We start from the raw sequence: 26,572 nt of genomic DNA, 5'->3' as shown, positions 1-26,572 counted from the left end.
AGAACCCAGTTGTGTGTGTATGTGTGAGAGAGACAGAGAGACTAACCACCAGCGCACCACACTGCTCCAACCTTATGGACCTGCCTTGGAGCAGGGCTGCAGTGTTTATAAAAACCCAACAGTGTTATTCCAGGGAGACAGAAAAAGAAGAGTGGGTCTGATTTCTGATTCCTTTTTGATGGACAGGTTTAAAACTGCGATCTGATTCGTGTGTGTTGGAGTGTGTGTGTGAGATTTATCACTGCCTAGAAATTTCTTTGTTGACGTATGTTAGGTTCTTGCTTTTTTCTCTGGTAGGGGTGGGCACTTCTGTTGGAAAGTCATATGATTAATATCAGTCTCTATCCTGGCAGGAAGTCTTCAACCTGCCATTTTCTTAGTCTATCTCAGTGTGACTCTCTCTCTGTTCACTTTTTTTCTCTTGCTGCAGTCAGTGCATTATAGCTGTTGTCTATGTTTCTGGTGCTCTGTACTGTAATTAAGAGTCCATTCTGCTCTAGACATACACACATCTCTTTATCTTTATCTCTATCTCCAACTCTTCTTTCCTCTCTCCCAGCCTTCAACTCTCTGCCGGGATTTTGTGCTACAGATGTCGTCATTTGCTGTTTTTTAAGGCCAGTTTGTAATTCATCTGCAATTTGTTTAGTTCTGTTTCAGCATTTCAAGTTTATAACAAATCTGGATGTACCACATGTTTAGTATATGTCTGATTACCACCGAAAATCATTTTGACACATAGTGAGAAAAGAAAACCCCATTTAAACCCTTATAATGTGAGGGATTATAACTCCCTTATAATGCGAGTATAAGGGCAGCTGTTGAATTCTGTCCATAAAAATTTAAGTGGAACATATTTCAGTAGAATGCTTTTATGAATTCTTCAGTCAAAGGTATTTGAAAATTAATCTCTAAATCTGTATAATACATCCTTTCAGAGGTGGCACTATGTTTTAAGAGGGAATAATTTGTGGTTTTGCTTTGCAAATATGGATAAATGGCTCTTGATAGCACTAAACCTGTATTACTTTCTACTGTATTGCCCTAGTGTAGTTACAGTTTTGAATTTGCATTTGCATTATATAGTTATGTATTTTTTGCCCTTATACTTGTATTATAAGTGATTTTCAAGTCAGTGGATTTTCTGGGGGTTTATTCTCGCTCCCTTTCTCAGTACACGAAAATGCGTCAGAATTATTGGCCATGGTGCAATGGATGACATGAAGTGGAAAAATGTTGAATTATTCCTTTAATGTCACAAGCCTGTCACTTATATTTTATTGGCTTCTGCATATTGAAAATGTCCATACCATGTTGTTGAAAAGTAGTGTCTTTTATTATTTTCTTGAATTATTTTATACAGTCTCTAATAGGAGGCAGCCCAAAATACCTCGTTGTTTACCCCAGGCTTTTCACAAGTTATTGTTCAAGCACTAGTTACTGCTATTGAATTCTTATAAAATATTTTAATTACATTTTCAAGCAATAAATACATTTAAAATCTTGTTAATCATCCTGGTCAGCTACTTGGAATTTGTGCTCTGCATTTAACCCATCCAAGTGCACACACACAGTAGTGAACACACACCGTGAACACACACCTGGTGCAGTGGGCAGCCTTTTTTGCTGCGGCGCCCGGGGAGCAGTTGGGGGTTCAGCACCTTGCTCAAGGGTCTCACCTCAATCTTGGTATTGAAGGTGGAAGAGAGCGCTAGTCATTCACTCCCCCTACCTACAATCCCTGCTGGACCTGAGACTCGGGTTCACCTTCGGGTTGCAAGTCCGACTCTCTATCCATTAGGCCACGACTGCCCCAAAGGTTATTATTGTTATTATGACTATTAAATAATTTATTACCTTCTTGTCATTGAAAGCCAGAAGCTAAGATGACCAAAAAACAAACAGATGAACAGTTAAATGCAGGACATGCAAAATGAGCACATACAGTATATGTCCAAGTTTGCGGACACCTGACCATCACACCCGTATGTGCTTGTTGAATATCCCATTCCAGATTTAGTCCCCCTTTGCTGTTATAATAACGTCCACTCTTCTTGGAAGGCTTTTCACTAGATTTTGGGGCATGGCATTCCAGGTCATCTCAAAGGTGTTCAGTAGGGTTGAGGTCAGGGCTCTGTGACGGCTACTCGAGTTCTTCCACTACAACCTTTCCAAACCAAGTCTTCATGGAGCTCGCTTTATGCACAGGGGCATTGTCATGCTGGAACAGGTTTGGACCCCTTAGTTCCAGTGAAGGGAATTTGTAAATCTACAGCAAACAAAGACATTCCATACAATTGTGTGCTTCCAACTTTGTGGCAACAGTTTAGGGAAGGTCCACATATGGGTGTGATGGTCAGGTGTCCACATACTTTTGGCCATATAGTGTAAGTGTAATCAGCGTAGGAATGCAGCTCATTGGGACTGAGGATTCCTTGCCACAGGCAAGTCGGCTTAGGCCAATAGAACACTAGTTCATCCTCTGATCTTGTGTCTTAGTACAGATTTTACTATATTTACTCAGGCACTTGCTATACTACATTTTTGGCTCAAATTTTTGTTTGAAAAGGAAAACCTGCAATCATTGAATGAGGAAATATAAACAGCTCTTTAACCTCTTAAACTCTCAGAACTCGTTGGTGGGTCCAGATTTAAATTCCTCACTCTTGTAACTACTTGCTTTTCCCAGTAGTTTTACTGTAGTTGCTGAATAATTAATAGGAAAAGTTACAAAATATGCTTTAAGCTGAATAACCAAAGTGATCTGGAGGAAGTGATATGTACTCCTGTATTCTGGTTCCCTGCAGCCTAGAATATCTTACTATCTCTCTCTCTCTCTCTCTCTCTGTCTATTTTTCACACACATGAAAATATGCATTCCCTTGCTGGTTCTGTGCACTGGCTCTTGTCCAGGCATCAACGCTGTGATGGGAGGTCAGAGGAGGGCAGGAGTGACCTGGTTTCTGCATGCTGAATGTTGTTATTATTAGAGTGTTGTGCCCCCTGGCCAGGCTGTCGTCTCTGTGAGAGGAGGAAGCACAGAGGGCCTTTGGATCCTGGTGCTGGCCAACAGCTGTGCAGCTTTACAGATCTGGAAGGCCTCCCCCACATCGCACTTCCATGGTGGAGCTAGAACTTCTACACCAATCTGTGTATAATGGTCAGGGCTTATTTCTTAGATCTTGATGAACTTTTAATGCATTCTGAATGACAGAATCTGTCTATGCTGACTATCACATGTTAAGAGGTATATTTAAACCCTTATAACTTGCCCAATACAATCTTTTTTTTTTTTTTTTTAGTACGTTGGAAGCCACCTTAATCATGCTATCTCAGATCATTCTGTTGCAGGCGGGGTAAGGTGGGGGGTTGAAGGGAGGCCCTTCACGACTGTGTAAATAGGCCTGGAAATTGCGCATGCCCTTTGACTGAAGCTGTAATTGCATGCTTCTTGGAGTATTTTGCTTGGCTGAAGGGGAGGTTAACCCCTGAAGTCTGTAGGCTCACTCAAACCGCTCCAGGTCTCATCAAAACCCCTCAAAGCGCTTCTTGTTCTCCGGTCCTCTGCAGTGAAACGGCTCAGGTTGTTCCCTGTCTACTGACAGCTTAGTCAACAAGTTGCTTCTTGATTTTGTGTTCAGCTGAATGAGAGTGGATGTCCTCACATGAAGCACCAAATTTAACCCAGTGCCATGGAGATATAATTGAACCATGTGAAAAGAAACTCCCATAAGGCTTTGCGTTCAGTCTGCTGGGGTCAAGACTGCCTCTCCCATTACTGTGTGTGTGCGAGAGAGAACAATACTCTTAGCGTACAAAGGGGCAAAGCAAAAACATCACTCCTCATACACTACTAAAGCTTCCTTAGTCGACCTGAACCTTTTATCTTCAGCTGAAGTGCTTTACTGATCATGTCCTCTCTTTTCCTCTGTTTTGCATTAAACCTTGTTTTCGTTGGCCTTTGGGGGTTGCTGTTTTATATGCAGAACTGCAGTTTATATTGCATTTAAAAGCAAATGTCTTTATAGTACATTATAGTAAAAAGACTTTCTAACAGTGATTACAAATAATAGCCTGAACACTTGCCTTCTTTCCATTTGTGTTGCTGACTGGAAGACTGGAATCCAGTAGTTTTTCTGGGATTTTAGTACTATTTCTACATAATATGTCTACATGCACTATGATGAGTATTATTTCTGGGATCAGATGTCAGTGGTGTAAGCATAACACAGTTCAGAAGTGCAGAGGGGAGGTCCTGTGCTCTACTATGATTGATGGTGTAGCCTTATGAAATGGGCTGTGAAGATGACGCTTATTCTGGAGCAGCAGTTTTGAGTTCCTCCTTCTTATTCCCATATTCTCCTCTCCTACTGTTCCCATGGGTCAGCAAACCAGTGAACAAAATGGCTTTTCCTCTTCTCCCTGTTTAGTGGTTAATTCTCATATGAAATGACCTGTGAAGATGGTGTTTATTCTGTAGTCATGACGTAGTCATGACAGCCACAAAAAAATGATAATAGATGAATAAGAACAATGCCTGAGTTTCTTCTTGGGTTTCTATTCCCTGTTCATATGCTCAGGTTGTTCATAAAGACTAGACAATGACGCTCTAACTTCAGGTTGTTCATAAAGACTAGACAATGACGCTCTAACTGCTAAAGATTACAGGGCAGAGTCTATTTTGTAGCATTCGTCTCTTTGGAAACTACTAAATACAAACATTATCAAGTATTCATTGCTTGCAGGATGGTAGACTAAACATGGGATTGATTAATGCCTTACTTGGAATATGTGACTTGTCCATGAGTCATGATAACATCATGTGTTACTGCATTTGTACTGTTAATACCACACCCTACTGACTGTGCAAGTGAAATAAACTTGTTAAATGAAATGTATTCTGAAGTATCACTGTATCCCAGCTACCAGCCTTTCAGGACATTCTGAAATCAATATCAATATGCAGCCCACCTGCCTGTGCCTCTTTACTCCTTTACCCTCTGGCCATAGTACAGGTTTGTGCACAACCAGCTTCTTCCCCAGAGCTCTGACCCAGCTGAATTTTGTTTCCCACCACCAACACTAAATCCCAGCACTAACCACCCCCACCAGCCCACCAGCCCCCACTGGCAGTGCTTGCACTTGGACCCAACCCTGAACCCTGAGCCCTCTCACCACCCCTAACCATGATCGCCCCAGGTCCTTACCCCCAACACCATATCCCAGTGGTGCTTTGACCAGCTGTGTCCCCACCCTGTGCACGTCTGGCATCACACCTCCATACACCACAACGTATTGAATGGAACTTACTGTATCTTTATTACATTCAGGATATCCTTAAAGGAAACTTTTTTTTTTTTTTTGGAGAAGTGGGCTAGAAATGGGCCAGAAGTGGGCCAGTGGTGGCTCAGTGGTTATGATTCTAGGCCCTTGAGGAAGACCCTTAACTACCTAACTTTTTTGGAGGTGGTTTTAGATAAAAACATCTGCTAAATGAAAAAGTTTAAGTGCAACGGTGTATACCACATACTCAAGGGCAATGAGTAAAATTATAATCACAACTACTTTGCTCTAAATTAAAATAAAGTATAAATCACAATTATTCAGATAATGTTAGACAAAGGTAAACATTTTATTATACTTTTTCATTTAAAATAAACATTATAGACTTACATCTCCCAACAGGATCTGACCAGGATAAAGTGGTGGATGAATGAATGATTATTCCTTCATATTATACGCCTATATTTCTTCACATACTGTATACACATTATTAATTCAGAATAGGACTGGTTCTTTAATAGTCACATTAAATAAATAGTTCTGTAAATGAATAATGTAAACACAATTAGATTAAAACCACAATTTTTTTTACAACCGAATAGCAAAACCGTATGACTGGTGAGATATTTATTTCATTAGTTATTCATTGTGTGAGTATTTAAACCAACATCTAACATTATTCATCTATATTGAAGCTCATCAATATATCAGTGAATGTTAGGCTGTGTAGATGATATAAAATTAAGGAAGCCAAACATTATTTCCAATAATAGCATCTCCTGAAGTGTTTTATTCTTCTTATGCCACAGCAATTTGGCAACACTGACAAATTTTCCTTGATTAAAAATAACACAACAGAAACACATTTACTGTATACTTGCATGTTGTGTAATATTTCGAAACAAGTTTGTTTGTGTTATCACTTACATTATAGTGACTATAAACAGCTGCTTCCTTAGTTTCTGGAAGTAAATGAGACCGAAAAATGCAGCTTGTTACTGAGAATTTGCAAAAAGTGCAACATTGTCCATTCTTAGACTTTCCTGTGGCAGAAATCTTATAGGACCAGCTTTGCCTTGAACTGGTACAAAATTCTGACACTGGAAACTCCTTCCATGTGGAAGAAGTCCCAATATTTCATTTCCATAGGCACATATTTTGGTCCCAATATTTTTCTTCCATAGGCACAGCTGTGTAATCAAGTGTCCAATATTAGACCCGTTTGAGCAGTACAGTTTCCTTTTTTCATCAACTCATCAACTGTGTGTTTCTGAAGAAAAGGAAGGAAGGGATATGCAGATGGTGGAATATTGATGAATATTAATAATCCATTGCAGGGGGCACTGGTGAACACTTTCGGAAGGGATTTTAAGGCCTCGCTCTTCCGGTATTCAGGATGATGCAGAAATACACATAAATGCACACTTTAGTGCAGGTTGCTCTTGTGATTAGTGACTTATCTTTGTATGTGGCTCATCAGTGAAGACACAGATTGGGGCACTAGTGAACTGCCTTGTCGACTAGACATGGGAATTCTGTGTCCCTGATCTGAAAGCACCTCTCATCATCGATTCTGTAGGCTGCCTGATGTGAGTAAAGACCACTAGAGATCTGAGAAGTGGCATCCCTCTGTGCGAGTGTGTGAATGTATTAAGAGAGACTTCCTCCCTATATGAGTGCACTATAGCTAGTCTGAAGTGAGAGATCCTGCTGTTACCTGTGTGTGTGAGAGAGAGAGGGAGAGAGGGAATCTGCTTAGAGATGTGTAAATATGTGCGTGCTGTTAGAGAGTCTTTTGATGGCTTTATGGAAGTCTGTGTGAGTGTATTCAGGAATCCTGCTGTGAATAGCTCTGCTACGTGGTTCTCAGGTGTTGAATATGTGGAGAGTAAAGAGTTAAGTACAAGACTTGTTGGTGGGGCAGTCTTGGCCCCTCAGGGCTCCTCTCTCGACCTGATTGCACTGTCAGATCACAGACCCCCCCAATCCCCCTCCCTAAAACTTCCTGCTGTCATAGACACACATTCACATACACACACCATCTACATGCCTACAGTGATTATCGCCTCTAGGTCCTGGTCTGGTGCTTTAGACTTTAACATGTGTGTGTGTGTGTGTGTGTGCGTGTGTCTCAGGGTGCTCAGGTTGGTCTGAGATTGGAGCAGGTTTTGATATGAAGATTCTAGTCGTCAGCCCAGGAGTTTCAGTGTTACATATAAAGTTGCTAAATTAAATAGAGATAGGTTGCATGCACTATAAATAAAACCTAACCTTGTCACGTCTCTGCCATAACAAATAACCAATTTCTGTTGATTCTTCTGCTGTTGAGTATTCTAGTGCACCAGTCCAGTTATTGTCATCTGTAAATAAAAATTGGTGCTTTTTTCTCTTTTGAATTGCACTACTAGTTTTAATCATTCCAATCTGCATACATTTCAATTTTTATTTTTTGTAAATGCATTGATTTAATTTCCAAGCCATTTGTCAGCTATTGGATGATGTTAGTTGAAAAGTTCAAAGCCAAGTACTGCCAAACAAGGTTTTCTTTTTGTTCTTCTAATGGAAATATTTAACAGGGGAAACAGGTGAGAGTTACAGTCCCAGTGGGGTGCTACCCATAAAAAGGAAAATGCAGTTTTGTAATGAAAACAGTGAATAGTAAGAGATTGTAAAAGCTGAATTTTTCAAGTGTGTATACTGTTGTGGGAGGGAACTTTAGTAGTGGGTGGTTCCAGTCAGTGATATCAGCTGTCTACACATTATGGCCTGTCAACAACTGCACTGTTACACCATATCTTTATGCTAACAGGGGCTAGTCAACGCCTCCAACCTACGGAAGCAAAATGACATTACCCTAAAGACTAAGAGGGGCCTGAAATGAAAAGAAAGTCTCTGGGAAGTTGTATATCTAGCTGACAGTTGATGGCTATTTGAATTATGCTACTGTATTGGCTACATTGTAAATGGCCCATAGAAAAATAGTTGCATTCACTCCATTCATGGTATCTATACAATGTATCACTAGTCATAGTGTGCTTTTGACCATGCAATTCATGTGTGGTGGATGTGCAGGGCTGAGTAGGCGTCGATGGTCTGACTGTCCCGAGGGCAGCAGCTTCTTCCTGGGGTAAGACTGGAAGATAGACAGACCAGCGGCCACTGAGCCTGAAAATCTCAGCTCACTAAATGAGGGCATTGTGAGTGTCGACCTGGTCTCATCTTCATGTACAATCTCCTTTTCTGTCCACTCTCAGCACATTACAGACCCAGACTATGTGACGACAGCCATTGTGTTCATTGCGACGAGACGGACAGACACACACACTGTATGGAAAAGACTGGAATCAGATTTTGGTGCCACAGAGGGATTGCTAGACAGAATAAGAAAAAACATGAGAAATTACCCTTTTCTCTGCTTTCTGCGTGTAGTATTTCAGCTATAGGTGATCGCTTTACTCAAATGTTTGGACAGTCTATTTCTTTAAACTGCACATTAATGTAAATCAATTGTTCTTAATAATATATTGCAGATAATGATCTACTCATGGACATAATTATATTATGCAGGATTTTCTAGGTGATATATGTCATACTTAGAGGCTGTTATTGTAATGTCTCATTCTTTCAAAGATGATACTTAAGTGTCCAGTTAAACGTACAGTAATTATTCATAGGAGCTCTTAACATAACTATTCAGCAGAGCACATTCTCAGAAGCAGCAGTGGAGAAATCCCACATGCATGGTCAAGTCCATTTGCTGAAGTGGGAGGATAATTGTCTGAAAGGCCATTCGAATCTCACTGTCATCAGTACATTTCTCACATGTAGAGCTTGGACACATCTGGAACATCACCAAATTATTCTCAAATTAGGCTTATGCCACTTTATACAGAGATTTGTGCTTAAACCGCTGTAAAGTTTGGTAATGAGAGATCTAGTGTTTAATGATGGATCTTGGATTTATTCCCCACTGTCTTTCTGCTCTCTTCTTTATTTTTCTCTACCTATCTCTCTGCAGTTTGGCATGACAACAGATAAAGCAGACGGCATTGCTGTGTGTTCAGGCAATCAGAAACATTACCCATCAGCCCTGTCTTCACCGCCTTGGCTTTCCACAATCAATCTTGCCCTGGCTAAACAATGTCATGTCACCGTATACCTGACAGGTATTCAGGGCTGCTGCTCCCCTAGGCTTGGCTCTGGGAATCCCCTCTCCTCCTGATTAACACCCTATTCAGTGCAGTAAAGCAGTACAGAGAAAACTCCGGGTTCCATAGGGATAGGCTAGGCTGAGTTTGGGCTTCTCTGTTTTGCCGGAGAGACACTGAATTTCGTGATATTGGAGATAAATGATGAAAGTAGAGACATGATAGAAGTCTCAGCTAAAGATTGTAGAACAATAAAAAGCATGTTGAAGCTGTGGATCATGATCCAAATTACACATGCAAAGATTTGTGTAAAAAAGTATTTATTTAGAAAGACACTCATTATAGTTAAAAGTGCATAAAACCTCAAGTTTATTTAATAGGGGTGCAAACCTCAGGCTTCCACATGATACAATACAACTTTGTTTCGATATGATATTTTTGATGATCGAATGAATCCGCTATGATATAATTTGGTTTAATAGCCTCTAACTGATATGTGACCAACTTTGTTTAGAATCTGGGGTATGCCTATTGATAATTTGATGACATAGAGAAGGACTTTTTTATGTATTTGAGTTATGGCCAAATCACCATGCTAGCCCTTTTACACATTCGTTTAAAAATATGATTTTTTAACGCATCAGCTGAATTATAATTTATAATATATAATCTATTTATAATCATTTATAATTGACAATAATCAGTTTATTATTTCATTTCAATCTTTTTGCCTTTTAAAACAATGCATCAATACAAATCTTGCTATGGTTACATTTCTAATATTTAAAGACATCTGTAAATCAAGTTTACGTTGTTAGTGGTCATATCATTATTTAAAAGACAAATTGTTTTTTTTTCTGTAATCTTCCATCAAAATGCAATGCTGCCAAGCAAGTGTGGCCAGGGAAAAATAACTTCATACCCCACCCTTGTTTCTTTTAGAAGCACGTGATTTTATGGGAGAAAAAGATTGCTTTCATAATGTTATGATTTCGGTTTCACATGGTCTCTTCATATGGATTTTAAGTAGGGGCAAAAAAAAGAGTATCACTTAGAAGCAATTAAACCTACCAGATTTAATCTGGTGTCCCATCCAGGGTGTATTCCTGCAATACACCAAGTGCCAAGTGGTTACTGAAGATTAATATATGAAAGAAGAAAAAATGCATTTTTTATACCAACCAATGCCAGTATAGGCTATTAGATAAATTTATATTGTATTCAAGGTACACCTTTGACTTGTTCCTGGTAAAGATTGACATCAGTCTACTGTAATTGTATATGATTTTGGTATATAACTCGGGAAGTTCAGTAATAATCTGCTCTTTGTGTTAATGTTTTAGAAAGGATTCTTGTTTGCATCAGCACTGCTTATTTTTACTCAGGCTTCTGGTAAATGAAGAGATCTGCAGATTAACTCTCGTCCCAAAGGACAATTAAACAGAAATTAGCCCAAATTGCTGCTAATTTTATGTTGTCTCCTATTTTTTCTTGTGTTTTTATCTTTGGCAAGCTTTCTTAGAGACACACTCTTTTCAAATTGCTCCCAATGTTTTTGTTTGTTATGGCTCTCAAGTTACAGCAGTTCCTCTTCAGGAGAGACATCTTATCGATTCTGATCTCAATACGAATATTTCTCTCACAAACAGACCTCATAAATAAGCCCTCAGATGCCACGTATATGTAAATTCTGCCTAGACTGGCTGGCGAACTTTCTGATGTGCTTTGATAGGCTCTTTTGCATGGCCAGTAGCACAGGAAAAACAGTAGATTGAGAAAGTGGAATGCTGTTTATTTGTGCTCCGGATGCTGGCTAGTAACTCCCTCCCTCACTTTATTTCAACTCTGTTCCCTCAGCCTTCTCTCTGGTGCTTTTCAATTCCTACTGAACCCTGGGTGCCCTTGGACCAGGCTGTGAGCTGGAATATTGTGCCCTGAATATTGTGCCCTGAGATCAGTGTTGCAGAGAGAGATCGAGGCAGACAGAGGGAGGAGGAGGAGAGAGAGAGAGAGAGAAAGAGAGAGAGAGAGAGGATGTCAGCAGAGATCCACAGTGTATCACCCTAACATGGAGTGGTAATGGCTATTGATCTGTGGTGTTTTTAATGTAAAGCTGGTCAGACGCTGCATGGGCCTGAAAAAGAGTGTCAGCAACGAGACAGAAATGATGCAGAGACAGAGAGCAAAGCTAACATAGAGCAAGAGAGTAATAGAAAATCGCACTGCCATGTCTTCCTCCCCCTCCTCCTCCTCCTCTTCCATCCCTCCGTTTCTGGCTGTAGATTGATCTTCCTGTTCCCGCTGCTAGGGAGCGGGCTCTGTCATTACCTTGCTCTGTCATTAGAGAGGAGCCATCGGCACTGCTGGCCTGCCTGTGTCACTCTACAGAGACAGCTACACTTTTCTCTCACACTGCTCCCTGTATTTATTAAAGCCACTGACAGCCCGCTGCCTCACAGACACATTAGGAACCCTTTAACCCCTGACTGGAGCTGGGGATGCTGGGTTATAGAAATGCTCACGCCACTGGAGATCATCAGAATGGCCTTTTCTTGCTGGTCCAGGTTATCCTTTATATATGAAATAGTGACTGGATGTTGGTTACAAAGAGAGATGGCTGACTGAACCTGCATTTACAATCCTTTGAAAGTATGTTTTCCTCTTTTTCATGCAAAATCCTATTCCCATTAGTAATTACATTTACAAGCCTTCTTTGAAGCACATGATTTGCACAGTACTGTTAAACAAACATATTAATGCTAAAATCATATATCATGTTAGAGCTTTTGTAGTGTCTATATAGTTATTAGATATATAGTTATTATTACACATATCAAAGTGGTACTCATTAAGTATCCAAAACATTATGTTGCTTAAAAGACTTTGATTGATTTGCCCATGTGTGATACTTATGTAAAGAAAGAGCTGTTCACATATCACATATGTTCACATATCAGTGTGAAATTAAAATGACTAAAAGCTTGTTGCTCTATTACTGAGCTGGTGGCCAGTTTACAACTCTAGCCTCTACTTTTGAATGTTACATAAAGGTTCTATATGACTTTTTTGAGAAAAATGTTTTTACATTTGCCACTGACTATGTGAGCCATGTTTTACATCACTATATTAATTTAAATATAAAAATATATTAATGTATGCCTCAATTACTTAAAATCACAGAATTACCAAAATCTTACGTCCATGGTCTCAGTTTTTGTTCATGGAGGATTGTAGACTCAGCATTTCAGTACCATCAACACATAGCTATTAATATGCCATTATGACTTATATTTATGATTCCTTTTCAATTCTAATGTAACAGAAATGAATGTAACTTCATTTAGAATGTAACCCCTTCAGAACCTCAGTCACATACAATGTTTCATGCTTCTTCTAAGCATAGTCGCAAGTATTTCTTAGAGATCAGCAAAAAAAAGGTCTGCGCATGTTTCTTTCCTCTTGATAATTTAACTATTATTATTATTATTATTATTATTATTATTATTATTATTATTGGAATGGTTCCCACCCTAATGGGTTTATTCTAATGTCAGGCTTCAGCTTTGTGCGGTTTATTTTAAGTTACATGCATGGATTTTGTGGTTTTTAGGTCATTATAAATTATTCCCACAAAGTAATTGATAATAATCTAAACCTCTTGGTGAGTTCTCTGAGCATTAGTTGTTATATAGGGTTGGTGCATCTGGTTGGATGGTTGGGTTTCACAAAGTGCGTTCTTGTGATGTAGTGTTTGGGTAGGGAATAAGGGCTATGATTGGACAGAAAACAGTCAGTCCAGCCCGGCAAGAGTGCAGAATGTTATCATCAGGCCGTCAACCTCTCCACTGATGGCTATCAGTCAGTGACTGATTTTTGTTTGAGGTCTGGCTCTGATTTTTGCTTTGGTTCCTTCTCACACTTTGGTGTTGCACCTTTTGTGTCACATCGAGCTCCAACCCTGGTGCCATTCAACAACGTCACAAACATTTCAGCCTCTGAGTTGTTCTGGAAATCACAGCAGCTCTGTGTTTTTGGTGAGTTTATGAATGATAGACGTTTTGGAAGTACAACACAGGTAAGATTGTGTGGCACTTTGTTCCTTTGAGAAGGATACCCAGTCACAGGCATTTAGACGTTCTCAGGGTGTCTGTCCAGTGGGGCAGAAGAGATGGGGCTCTGGGATGCGACTGATGACATGGTAGCCAACAGTGAGCCATCATGTGAGTCTGATCTGTGTATTTGTGCTGCCAGGCTGTGATATGGTTGTCTCAGCCTGGACAGATTTAGCCAGATTGCTGTGCTCTGAGGGGGTCACACCTCATACATGTGGGAACAGTTTAAGGTTTGGGGGGGAAGACAGAGCAGGAAGAAAAGTGGGCATGAAGAAAGTGTTTGTGGCATTTGAAACCACTCTTCCTTTGCTTTAAATCTGGCATCTTATGTGTCCAGGTGTCAACACTTGTGGAGAAATGTATCAGTTGCCACTGATGATTCAAAATACTGGTCTAACAATATAAACAATATCATGTATTACTATCATTCTGAACAACAACAAAAAAAATTAATGTTAATGAGCAGAACCATTTCCTCATCTCACTACTATGTAGGTTAATTTTTCAGATTAGTGGTTAGATTAGTATTAGATTAGTACCATTGATGTGTCATAGGCTCTATATGGTATATATGATGGTTAACAATATTACCAATATTATCAAATTGCATTATATCATACATACAATTCAAGAGAAGATCCATATTGTGTAGGGTATCAACAATGGATTATTTTATTAGAACAAAGGTTTACAACTACAATTCATAATTATGTCATATGACATTATAAACAAAGGAATTTAGTAGACCATTGTATAAACTGATTAGTTATTATCATGGATTCATTTGCAGTGCAAAAAATAATATATACATAATACATTGTGTTAGGTATGATATGCATGCAAAAAGAAATGTAAAATATGTAATAAAGTACATAGGTATGGATGATCATGAATATTCAGTATGTGTACTGGAACACAATGAATTTTGTCTTTCCCTGAGAGATTGAATTTGTAGACTTGGTCCTTTTTTTTGCCAAGAGGAATCCAGAATGTCCTTCGTGTTGTGAGGAAAATCCAACTCCCGCTGTGAAATAGAAACTAATGCATATCTCACTGGCACTGCTGTCTGCAGGGAGAATGGAAGAGACATTTTAATGCATTTAAGAGTTTTTTTTTTCTAGGTAGCGGTTGATAGACAGAGGAACCTTATATTTGCGAACACCTAGGGTTTAATGCACTCAGAGGTGCTCTCTGCCTTGTCTTTCGCCCAACAAAACATGTTCTGCAGAATAAAGGAAAAAGCAAAGCACAAAATTATTCCTTCTGCCTTCTATCAAGCCCCTGCATTCACGGCAGCGTCTTAAGGGCGCGTCAGTCCGCCTGCCTCTCTTGGAGACGTAATTATCCTTTTTCCTGTCACAGGGCTCCAAATGATCTCTAACCACTGGGGTGCTTTTGCAGGAGCTCAGCTTTGTCAATAGGAAGGAGAAAGAGGTTTAATTTTCAGACAGCTGCACATCTACTTTTATCATACTATTATTTGCTCTCTGGACATCTATCTCATCTGGGTGTGTTTATTCGCACTTCTGTTTGTGAGGTTTGGCTACACATATGTATGGCCCACCTACATTAACATATTTATTTATAGTCTTACACTTTTCTTGCAGTCATTTTTTAGTGTGTACCATTTTTTTGCACTCCATATTGTCCGTGTAATTTCCCTTTCAGCATTTCTCTGTTTTTCCCCCTTTTCCTTCCCTTTCAGAAAGGGCTGTGAATGGAAGGAAAATTATCACAATTACTCATATAATTGAGTCGTCTTTGTAGCAAGTGAAGCTCTAGTAGCCTTTTTTCCATCAGATAAAATGGTTTCATTATAGGGGTTTTCATATTCCCTGACACAGGGCATCGGGAGAGGAGAGGAGCCGGTGAGGGCCTGGAGCCGAGCGGCTGGGCGCGTGCAGGAGACGCAGGCCGAACACGAAGGATCATTAAGGTCACAGTGGGGATAATTATCCCAGTGATGGAAAGAGCATCCAAGCACCTTTTTTCCCTCATGCCACAAATGCTCTGTTCCTGGCTTTTAGGCAAAAAAGAACTTTGTAATAAATGGAGCTTCCACCTACTACTTATACAAAAGAGAGAAGAGAGCAAGAGAGTGTGCGCTAGAGAGGGGTAGAAAGGGAGAGAGAGACATCAACATGACAATTTTCCATCATTAAGGCTAATGACAGGCTGGCTGAAGGGATCAAGGGGAAGAGAAAAGAGGGAGAGCATTCAGGTGTCGCTGAGGACTGACCTCTTTCTGTCTTTGTTCAAGGCTTTACCTCTTAACAAAGCCTGAAAAGGGCCATGCCACCGCAGCCCCCGCAGCTGAACATCCCGCACCATCCTCAGCCACAGCAAATTATTTAATTGGAAAATTTGCATGTTTCCTCTTTTACGAGGCCATTAATTGGACAAAGAGATGCTTCTTTTTGGCCATGCAATCAAACCTTGTTTTAATATGAATCAGAGAAAAGACAAAACAAATAGTTTAGCCAGTCATATTATAGTGTGTGTTTTTCCCCACGGTCTGGGTTCTGTCCCTGTAGTCCCAGCTGGTTAAAATCATGGGGAGGCCGTAGCTGCACTGCATACCAGGCCAAATGGTTTTGCTTCACCAGGGAATGATTTTCATGGATTTTAATTTACTGCCTAGTTTGAAGATTTGATCATTGCCTGTCTCAGCCCTTTAGCCTGTGGACACAACAAGGAAATGCGACAAGTGACAATTTTATGGCCATTCCATTTTGCCGTTGTTGATGCATTAAGTAACCACCATCTATTGGGCCAGATTTTTTACTACCAGTCACACCTAACTCAGGTAATTGCTCATTTTGGAGGGCAATTTTGGGGCAGGTAGGAGGCTGGGCTGGTTCCTCTGACTCCTGCTGTTATGATAATGGTAAAGGCTGCTGGGCTGTCACTGACATGTCTGTGGTGTGTACAGTGAGTGTGTGTGTGTAGTACTGGACAGTCTCTGTTTACTCCTTGCTGGCTTTTCCTAGCCTGCCTTGGATTCAGGGTTCAGGTATGTAAGTGATAGATGGAGATAGAAGAAGATTATTGTAGGAGATAGGGGATAGATAGAAGATTATTCTCAGCCTCAGTCACCTGTCATTTTAACTCAATCATCCATAAACCATCACTAAATCATGTTGATCCTTGCTAATTGTTTAACCTTTGTCCACTTCTTAATTTCCACATAATTTTTTAAAGTATTTTATAATTTTTAAAAGTATTTTAGGTGGGCAAATATGTATTTTGGATTCTTTCTTTATGAAGATAAGCATTTTCTGAATTTCAAGAGTTGCTTGAAATAGTATTAAAATTATAATGATTTTAAGTAAGCCAGAAATGGTTGTTATAGGATAACAGAATATAGACAGTGAAAATAGAAGAGTAATCTGTACACTGAAGACATATTTGTCCTTGTTAGGAGGTCTTCAGGAAAAGAGGATTCAGTACCATACAAAAAATTCAACTAAATCTTAACCACATTAGAGTTACATTAAGACCAATTTCATTAATATTCCGCATTAATGATTTTGCATTCTTAAAAATCTGTTGGCACAAATATGTTGTGCAAAAATATAAGTAATGATAAACTAAATGCATATACTCCTGTTGCTGATTTTACTCTTCAGCAGAAGCTCAGAGGGTGCAGAAAGTCATCTGGCACTGGGAGATGTCAGTGTTAGTGTCTATTATGTTTGTGTGTGCGTGTGTGTTTCTGATCTGTTTCTGTTTGCAGGTGTGAACCACTGGCCAGGCCTGGAGACAATTATTCCTGTCTGCTCTCCCAGAGGACCAATGAGGTAGGGTTCCCCTTTAACTCTCTCCCACTGTGGCCTGAGTGTGTGCAGCTGGGGAAGAGAACACACCAGAGATGGGCCAAAGAGGCCCAGAGCTGTGCATTAATCCATCTCCATTTATATGGCCTGCGCATACACTACAGTTGTGTAAATATTGACCAATATTTATTGAGTAATTATTTATCGAGGTTTGATTTACTTCTTTTTTGTAATGACGTAGCAACCATTAATTTGAAAATACATTTTTATCTGTCTTATGTCAGGTACTTTGGCTAGTTGATCTTGTTTTCTGTTCAGAGAATGTCATCATAAATTGTATTTTGCTGGGGCAGAGTCTTTTAACTGGTCTCAATTGATATTTTAAAAAGAAGATATATGAGGCACATATGGGTAAATTGTTTAAATTAATTTGTAAGCACACATGTTGATATACAGATCTATTTATGGACTGATCTCTGGTTAAAAGAAAAATACAAATTTTAATTTCTAAATTCTTTTTTTTTAAATGAAATAATCAATAACTTAGTCAAACTAGTTTGAAATCCCAACTGATTGCTCTAAACCAGCCGAGTATTTTATTTTTATTTAAATAGGTCTTTATTAAATTGTTTAGCTATAGACTACATCATTGTCAATGCAATCATACCTTTTAAATTGAATGCTCCAGAGTCCAAGCAACATACATTTAACAAGGTTTAATCATTCTGTATCGATTGGCAGGTTTTGTTGCACTACGCCTTTTCTTGTTCCTTGTCTGAGAAGTTGTTCTGAATCTGAATGAGCACCTCTACACTGCCTCCTCTCTCTATTTATGAGAGCTCACTGGAGCAGAAAATTGAAGGTATGCCCTGCTTAAACCATCCAATAGTGATCCAGTAAAACCTGGTCCAGTAAAGCACTATTCTACCCTGCATGGTTGATTAAATACACTGAATTTGGATCATTACATCTGATCAAATTGTGTCCCTTTTTGGGCTTCATGCCATAGAGACAGGAATAGATCCATATTAGCAAGTGTGTAAATAAGGTGTAATTGCAAATCTCTGGCTAAATACCGGGCCACATGTCCAAACGGACAGACTGGCTGTTATTCACTCAGCTGAGCTGTTTATGTTAATGTGGAGTTAATGCTTTTTTAAACTGCAACACTTATGGGCAATTTGTTTAATCCAAACATGTGAAGAAGCACAATCCATTTGAGAGCTTTTCTTTATACCCACTATCATTCATTATGTGTGTATGACCAGTGTATATCATCCTGTAAAACTTGTGTGTGTGTGTGTGTGTGTGTGTGCATGTGTCTGAGTGTGTTTACAGTGATTTTTAAGTGCTCATCATATCAAGTGTAAACGAGCATCTTCATTTTAACAAAAGGGAAAGCAGTGTTATTTATATTAGCATGATATTTATATTAGCCTAACACATAAAGCTCAGAAATAATACACTGAGAGATCTGTTGAATGTGATGGGATTAGTCTCAAACAAAATGTAGCTGTGTAAATAAAAGCTTGTCCTTATGTGGCTATAACTTGTAGACAAATGGTACATCAGAACTATGCTCACTATGCTGTAGAATTTCAGACAGTCACTTCACAATTTTAGTGTGCATCTAGTAAGACTGAATTTTCCCCCTTTTTATTTATCTTTAGATTCTATATATGATCTTTTTATTGCTGGAGCAGGTTTTAGTCTATGTGTCTAAATAATTTGATGGTCCATAGTGGCCTGTGGTTTTCAACCCAGTGTGTTATGTCTGGCTCAAAATAGATGATTCATATAGTGACTTAATTTGGTTTGAGTCATCCTTACATCTGGTATGAAGAAATTATTGAAATTGACATTAATGTTATTCAGGATTTTCCAAACAATGTATAGACTATAGTATCAAAAAGGTACTGTACCAAGGTGGAGTAGATGATGTTCTTCTACAATTATGTTCCTGTAGAGGTAAAGTCCAAAGGTAGGCTACCTGTAGAGAGTAGCACCTCAGTGAAAAGCAATTTCTCCTGAAATATAATACAAATCTCGTGAAATACAAACTTTTTGTAGTTATTGTCTGTATTAGTCAAGCACACATTATCACATGGACATCTCACAGGTCAGCCTAACCATGGGAGGAAGTGGGTCTGCTTCATACTGAAGCAATTAAATCTCCCAGACAATCTTGTGCCACCAATAACAGAAACTAATCAGAGACTTTGACTTAAATTTACTCTGGCCCTCAAGTCGGAAGTCCCTTTACAGTCGGATCGAGTTCTACTGAGAGGACGGATGTCTGCGCTTGATTTCATGCCGGAGACGAGGCAATAACTCAACTGTCTGTTGCTGAAACGGAGTTTTGTCAGGGAGGTATTTCCCCATCTGAGAGTGGAGATAGTATTTGTGTCTAACCTAGACCCCCCCTCCCCCCCCAACACACACACACACACACACACACACACACACACACACGCAGGACTCTAAAGTATTGGATAGCAGGTGTTTAAAATAACGTGAGGCTCTCTCTTTCCCTGAATGCAGGTTTCCACTGTCTTCCACCTCATGATTTTGTCTAACGCTTTATTTGGAGCGTCTTTAGGAGAAAAAAACGAGCTGTGTGGTTATAAAACCGAGCACGTGGGTTTTCCCCCTGTATATTATAATTAATGAGACACCATTAAAAGCGGCTTGGTTTATTTTCTACAGAAATGATTTGGATAATGTCACGGTTTTGCAGTCAAAGTGAACTTTGGACATGATTTTTCCCTGCACTCTAATGATGGCCATGATTAATCCTCTGCTAAATGTACGATTTTTTTTTCTATTACACAGACCTGCACCTGGGTTGGCTATGTTGATTTGCCCTTAAAACACACCATGGGGTAATATTGGTGCTTGGTATATTTGTTTGTGTGTGTATATTTACATATAGAACTATAAATAGAGAGAATATATAAAGAGGTATATAAAAAATATATAAAGAGGAATGTACAGTTTAATTAGGAATAGATTGTAATATGTCAGCCTGCGTCCTCATATATAGTAAATATATATATATATATATATATATATATATATATATATATATATATATATATATATATATATATATATATATAGATATAGATATAGATAGATGGATAGATGGATAGATAGATAGATAGATAGATAGATAGATGGATAGATAGATATCTTCTTCATATGTATATTATATTGTATATATTCTTATATCATTATATATATATATTCAAATTGTGTGATAACTTTTTGGTTGACATTGTTGTAATTTTACCTGGCTAATATTAGTTTTACATTGTTGTATTGTTTTTACTTGCCTTTGGCCTTTTAGATCATTATTTTAATTTCTTTTTTTGGTTGCAAAGAACATTAGAGTCATTACTGAAGTATGTTTTGCTCTTTTGTTTGTAAAATGATCTGTAGCCGACATCTGTCACCTATAATAAAACAGGGTGCATATGTAGACTACACCTCAATTTCAGTCTTAGATCCCATAACCGAGTGCAATAATCACAGTTATCAGTCTGAGCCATGCAGGCTGCATGTAAAAATCTTCCCTCAGCTCTGAATGATGATAATTGTTGGTTGTAATGCCGTTATTATTTTTGCCATTGATAAAAAAAAAATCTTTGTGAGGTAGTTTGTGAATGTAATTTCAAATACAAATTGCTTTAAATTGGACAATTTTCTGAGCCGATTTTGGGGGGGATATCACACAAAAATTGCTGAATGTGACCGTCAGTACAGAGGACTTGTGTGCGTGCGTGGCGCGCGCGTCGCTCTGCGCTGCCTTGCTCTGCTCGCCCGGTGGGAATTTGGAAAGTAACGGAATTTCACCGCCGTTAATTTGTAAATCGCGTTGAGCTTTGGAAGGAGCACTGCCCGAGAGTTCAACTGCAAGAGAATGAGGCTGAAAAATAAAAAAAATGAAGCTGTGAGCCGCTTTCCCCCGGGAAGGAGCGCACCGGTATGACCGCCTTTCTTTGTCACCTGTTTAGGTTCAACTGCTTAATTCAAGAAAACCAGACCTGGGTAGGATCAAAGTTCCTTGACCATATTATCGAATATCTTTATGCATTTATTCGTTTTAGTTTGCTATGCTACAAACTTGACGCGTTGATTGGTAGCCTGGAGAAAGCTGCAGCTGGACAGATGTGTTTGCGTTAACCCTGTCGAGTGCGTCATATCAAAATCCACAGTGGGGTCAGGCTAACTCGGACCTCCTGCAAGCTTGCCAAATGATGCATGCCCTTTGTGGGTTAACTAGACATTACAAACCGAGCTCTTAGCCCTATAGGAAATAAAATCAATTATCATTCTGAAGCAAACAGTATGGGGTTTGGGATTTTGCAGAGCTTAATCAGTTTAAAGTCCACAGTGCTTGTAGCCTTCACTTCACTTTTGTATATTTGTTGTTTGAAAAAATTATTTGATGAGAATTTTATCAGTGAAAAAAAATATATTTTTGCATTGCTCTAAAGATTATTGTTCACAGAAAACTATTTTAATGCTCTTTGTTTCCAAAGAGTATGTATTATTGCTATAGCGAAACACTTATTTCATCCATTCCTAATTGCTTAACATGGAACCAGTTGCCTGTTGCTTCATGCACTTTTCCTATCTGCTCGATTTTCTTGAGGTCTTGGTGTTTTAAGGTCATGACCCAGACCACCACCAGATATAAATAGCGCCTAGTTATTTAACCTGTCACATTTAAACCAAACCCTAAAAGAGTTCCACTGAGGTGAAAAACGATGCCGGTAGTGACGCAGCTCTCTCAGAAATAATAATCTCAGAAATAATGATTCTGTAAATTTTCAGTCACCAGAGAAAGAGTATTCGTTGCTGCGAGTAGCAATGTGTGTGCAAATGGGAACTCCAACTCTGGACTTAAACTAATCTAGTGAATATTCTATCATTTATCAATGCCACTGCAAAACTGTAATTATTTGGGCGCAATATTTTCCCTGAAATGCAGAATTTAGCCCAGGTGCATTTACGGTCGCTTAGGGCTTCGGAGTGATTTGAATCTGCATGTCAGTGGAAGTGTTAAATATATGGCTAATTATGCGTATGAAAATTAAACAACAGTGTTATGCAAATTCAACTGGTTTCAGCTGTGGCTTCAGCACTTGAGACTAGCATTTAATCAAATGAAGCTAGTAATACATCTGTCCCTGAAACAATAAGGGCACAGACAAAAGCGGTAGACCATTTCTTATTAATTATATTTATGTAGTGCTTTCAGAGTAGAACAAAAATGTTAAAAATATATTCTGAAAAAAGTGTGTTTATTGTTACATTGCAATGTTAATAATAATAATAATAATGATAATAATAATAATTGCTGGAAACAACAACAACAACAACAACAATAATAATAATAATAATAATAATAATAATAATAATAATAGAGGCTCTAGGTAAATGTAACTTTTTTTTGGTTTGTTTACATCAGTCTAATTTAGCAATTTAATCTGACTGCTTTGTTATTTAATTTGGTTCACAAAAATGGAGCTGATCATGATTACACCACGTTAGCCGTTAACTAAATCTAGTTTCAGGTAGAAAAGAGAAAATGCGTTCATTAAGCATGTTTTATGCAACAGAATATTACCAATGCCTTATTATGTGTGAATTATTTGTTTCTCTGTTTTGGGCGATTTGTTTTAATAAACGAGAGATTAAAAACAACAACAACAAAACAGCATTTCTCAGTGACCCTCCCCTGAATTCCCTTTTTAGCCTTGAACATTTGGCTCTCAGGTTTGTCTTATTTCTCGTGTTATCATATTCCTCGGACCCTACCCCGAGCTCTCCAATCCCCGCCACGCTTGGAGCGGGTGGACCAATCAGAGAGCAGCTTGGATAAATATTCATGATTCCCTGATTCAAACGTTTGAGCGAGTTTGTGTAGATCCGCCGCATCACACCTAGACTTTTCACAGAGACAAACTACATTTTCTTATGAATGGAAAGTGAAAAAATCAGTTCAGCTTAAATTGGGATCCATCCTTCACTGAGATAGAAGAAAACAAAAAAAGGCAGGAGAAGAGAGATTCGCACTGAAGACATGACAATGACCACAATACCAGAGAGTCTAAACAGCCCCGTCTCAGGAAAGAGCGTTTTCATGGAATTTGGGCCACCAAGTCAACAAATGTCGCCTTCATCTATGTCTCACGGACATTATTCAATGCACTGTTTACATTCAGCCGGTCATCCTCAGCACGACAGCTCGTACAGTCCCGCTCCGTCTTTCCCCAGATCGCTGGCTTATCCATATGTCAACTCAGTCGGTAGCCATTCGTCAAGTCCATATCTCAGTAGCGTTCAGACTTACCAAAACAGCACGGCGTTAACGCAGACGCGCTTAGAAGACGCAGGTAAGAAATGCTGTTTCTTTTTTCCCCTCCGTTCATCTCTAACTTAGGCTAATCGTGCCTTTGTTTTTCAGCTCACTGTAAGAATGCTGGACTGGAGTAGCCCAGATGTGTGGGTATTAGGCTTGGTAATTATTTATTGCGTAATGCTATAAACAATGTATGCAATTAACGCTAATTATACCTAAACTGCAGGCTGGGGCTAAATCGAGCACAGTGATGTGCGCCGCGCTGCACGCGCCTCTCAGGCTCTAACTCTGATCAGGAGCGCTTTTTCTTCTTCCTCTCGCAGCACCAGAAACGGAGAAGAGCACGGTGGTGGAGGGAGGAGAGGTGCGCTTCAACGGAAAGGGGAAAAAGATTCGCAAACCTCGGACTATCTACTCCAGCCTCCAGCTGCAGGCGCTGAACCGCAGATTTCAGCAGACGCAGTACCTGGCGCTGCCGGAGAGAGCAGAGCTGGCCGCGTCTCTGGGGCTCACACAGACCCAGGTGAGGACGAGTCTCACATGAACATCTACTGAAGAATTTACCACTGTAACTGACGCAGTCTAAGTGCGAAATAATCTACATTCCACTTGCATGCTTGGATAAATTATAATCAAATGGCAACACTTTACTTTTCAAAAACTAGGCCTTTATTACGACTGCAACGCCTGGACAATTTACATTATGGATTTTGAGACTTGTTTGCATGTGCACATTTATTCATCTTTCCCTGCTCTTCGTTGCCTCTAATTATAGATATTATATATAGAGATTTTTTTTATTTGCAAAGAAAAAATTCATTCAATTGTCTGCATTTATTCACTTGTGGTTTATCGATGCCTAATAGTAACTTATATTTTGGTCTAGTAGCCTATTTGTTGCACGCAAAACGCAACAAATCCTGCACTGTTTATGATTTATTCTTTAATATAAAACCCATTCATATTGGCCATCTTGAACTTGCTCGTCGCTTTGCTAACACGACTCTCATTCTGCAGGTCAAGATCTGGTTTCAGAACAAACGATCCAAGTTTAAGAAGTTGATGAAGCAAGGCGGAGGAAGCATAGACACGAGCGCACTGGCCAATGGCCGCGGACTGAGCGCCGGTTCGCCCTCCGTGGCGCCCGTATGGAACTCATCCGCTAGCGTTAAAACCTCCGTCGGCACGCCGAGCTCGTACATCCCGAGCTACACCTCTTGGTATCCCAGCACGCACCAGGACTCTATGCAGCAGCCGCAGCTCATGTGAAGGCAGTGCTTAGCGGACCCCGCCCCTCTTCCTTCGCGGAGGACCCGGATGAGGGGAGCACGCGACCCTGCCGCCCGGCTCTCCGGCCCTCAGCCCATACAGTACAGACTGCGATCACACACCGCGATCACACCGGAGCACACCGCACAAGCACACCGACACACCGGCAGCAACAGCCTGGAGGCCGAGACACTGAGAAAGAAGCGTCTGCGGCGGAGGAACACGTTTCCCTCCTTTACTTTCAGAGCGGATTTCCCAGACAGTTGGGTCAAATGAAGCTGCTCCTGATATTTCCTTTTTACCTGACATTTTACTGTGTGTAAAACATTATATAAAGCTGTAACACGTGAAAAAAAAAATATTTACTCATGTTTCAGACTGGCATTTTTGCCTGGAGAATGGAACAAATGCGTTTATTTGGCATGATTTACCTAAAAGCAACAGTCTGCCTTTTTACAGCCGCCAGTTGTTAATATCTACACGCAAAAACATATCTTACATAGACTATATTTTCTACAGAGAAGGGGGAATGGGTTGTGCTGTGCCAGGCTCTGAGCATTTGGAATAGTATAGGGTAAAATCATGCGAGGAGCCTGGTTCTCCTGAGTCCAAAGAGCAAATCTTTATAGGCTAACTTAAGTCATTTTGGCAGTGTGGAGCTTCTTTGTGTGTTTATTTAAAGTAACTTATTTAGATTTCGTTTATGTCCGTTTGTATGTTTATTTAAAATGAATGTTCTTTAAAAGATATGGCTGCACTAAAGTGAGCAACACTTTACTTTGATTGGAGATGAATTTAAGCCGAGTGCTTGTCCCCCCCCCCCCCCCATCCCACCCCCCCGCGGACACAAAGCAACACAAAGAGTGTTTAGAGCTCATGTACAGAAAAAGCCTTTTTTTTAGATTGTGCTGTTAATGATGTGAAAAGGATTTCGACCCGACTATGTTTATTACAAATTAATGTGTTTAGCGTTCTACATGGCAAAATAGTTTTTATATTGGTCAAATTAATTTATTGTTTTTTTGTTTGTTTGTTTGTTTTATGGATTCGTGTACAATGTGTAAACTCTGACAGTAAAATTCACACTTTAAAAGATATTTTATAATGTCGTCATTGCAACAGTCATGGCATCCATGTGTTTTTTTCACGAAAATTAACAGGCTAAAATGGCATAAATGACGAGATTTTTTCCTTAGCCTAAAGCAAATACATGAATATATATGAATATTGTCTCATGTATGTATACATATATATATGTATACATATATATATATATATATATATATATATATATATATATATATATATATATATATATATATGTATATATATGTGTGTGTGTATGTATAATTTAATATAATAATTTCATATATATATATATATATATATATATATATATATATATATATATATATATATATATATATATATATATATATATATATAAAATGTAGGCAATATTTAGGGTGATTTCATTTCAAACTGAATCGCTGATTAATCCTGTGTTGGTTTCTATAACACAGTAAATCCTCCGACAATAAGGGTGCTTGTTCCTTTTCTCTTTCGTTTAGCCGCTATAAGCTCCTTTCCGCTCTTGTGCCGCTGGAACAAACC

General features: G+C 39.2%; 1 protein-coding gene across 1 annotated transcript; it reads left to right on the top strand.

The window, feature by feature from the left end:
- The first annotated feature begins 21,317 nt into the window (after positions 1 to 21,317).
- Positions 21,318 to 26,053, top strand: dlx1a (distal-less homeobox 1a). The gene is made up of 3 exons (XM_026913117.3): positions 21,318 to 23,723; positions 24,013 to 24,212; positions 24,707 to 26,053. The coding sequence occupies exons 1-3, from the start codon at positions 23,411 to 23,413 to the stop codon at positions 24,956 to 24,958; spliced, it is 765 nt and encodes a 254-aa protein (XP_026768918.1). The 5' UTR covers positions 21,318 to 23,410; the 3' UTR covers positions 24,959 to 26,053.
- The last annotated feature ends 519 nt before the right edge of the window (positions 26,054 to 26,572 follow it).

The sequence above is a fragment of the Pangasianodon hypophthalmus genome, chromosome 5 (genome assembly GCF_027358585.1).
Source record: "Pangasianodon hypophthalmus isolate fPanHyp1 chromosome 5, fPanHyp1.pri, whole genome shotgun sequence".
Lineage (NCBI taxonomy): Eukaryota > Metazoa > Chordata > Actinopteri > Siluriformes > Pangasiidae > Pangasianodon > Pangasianodon hypophthalmus.
This window is presented reverse-complemented; position numbering and strand designations above follow the sequence as displayed.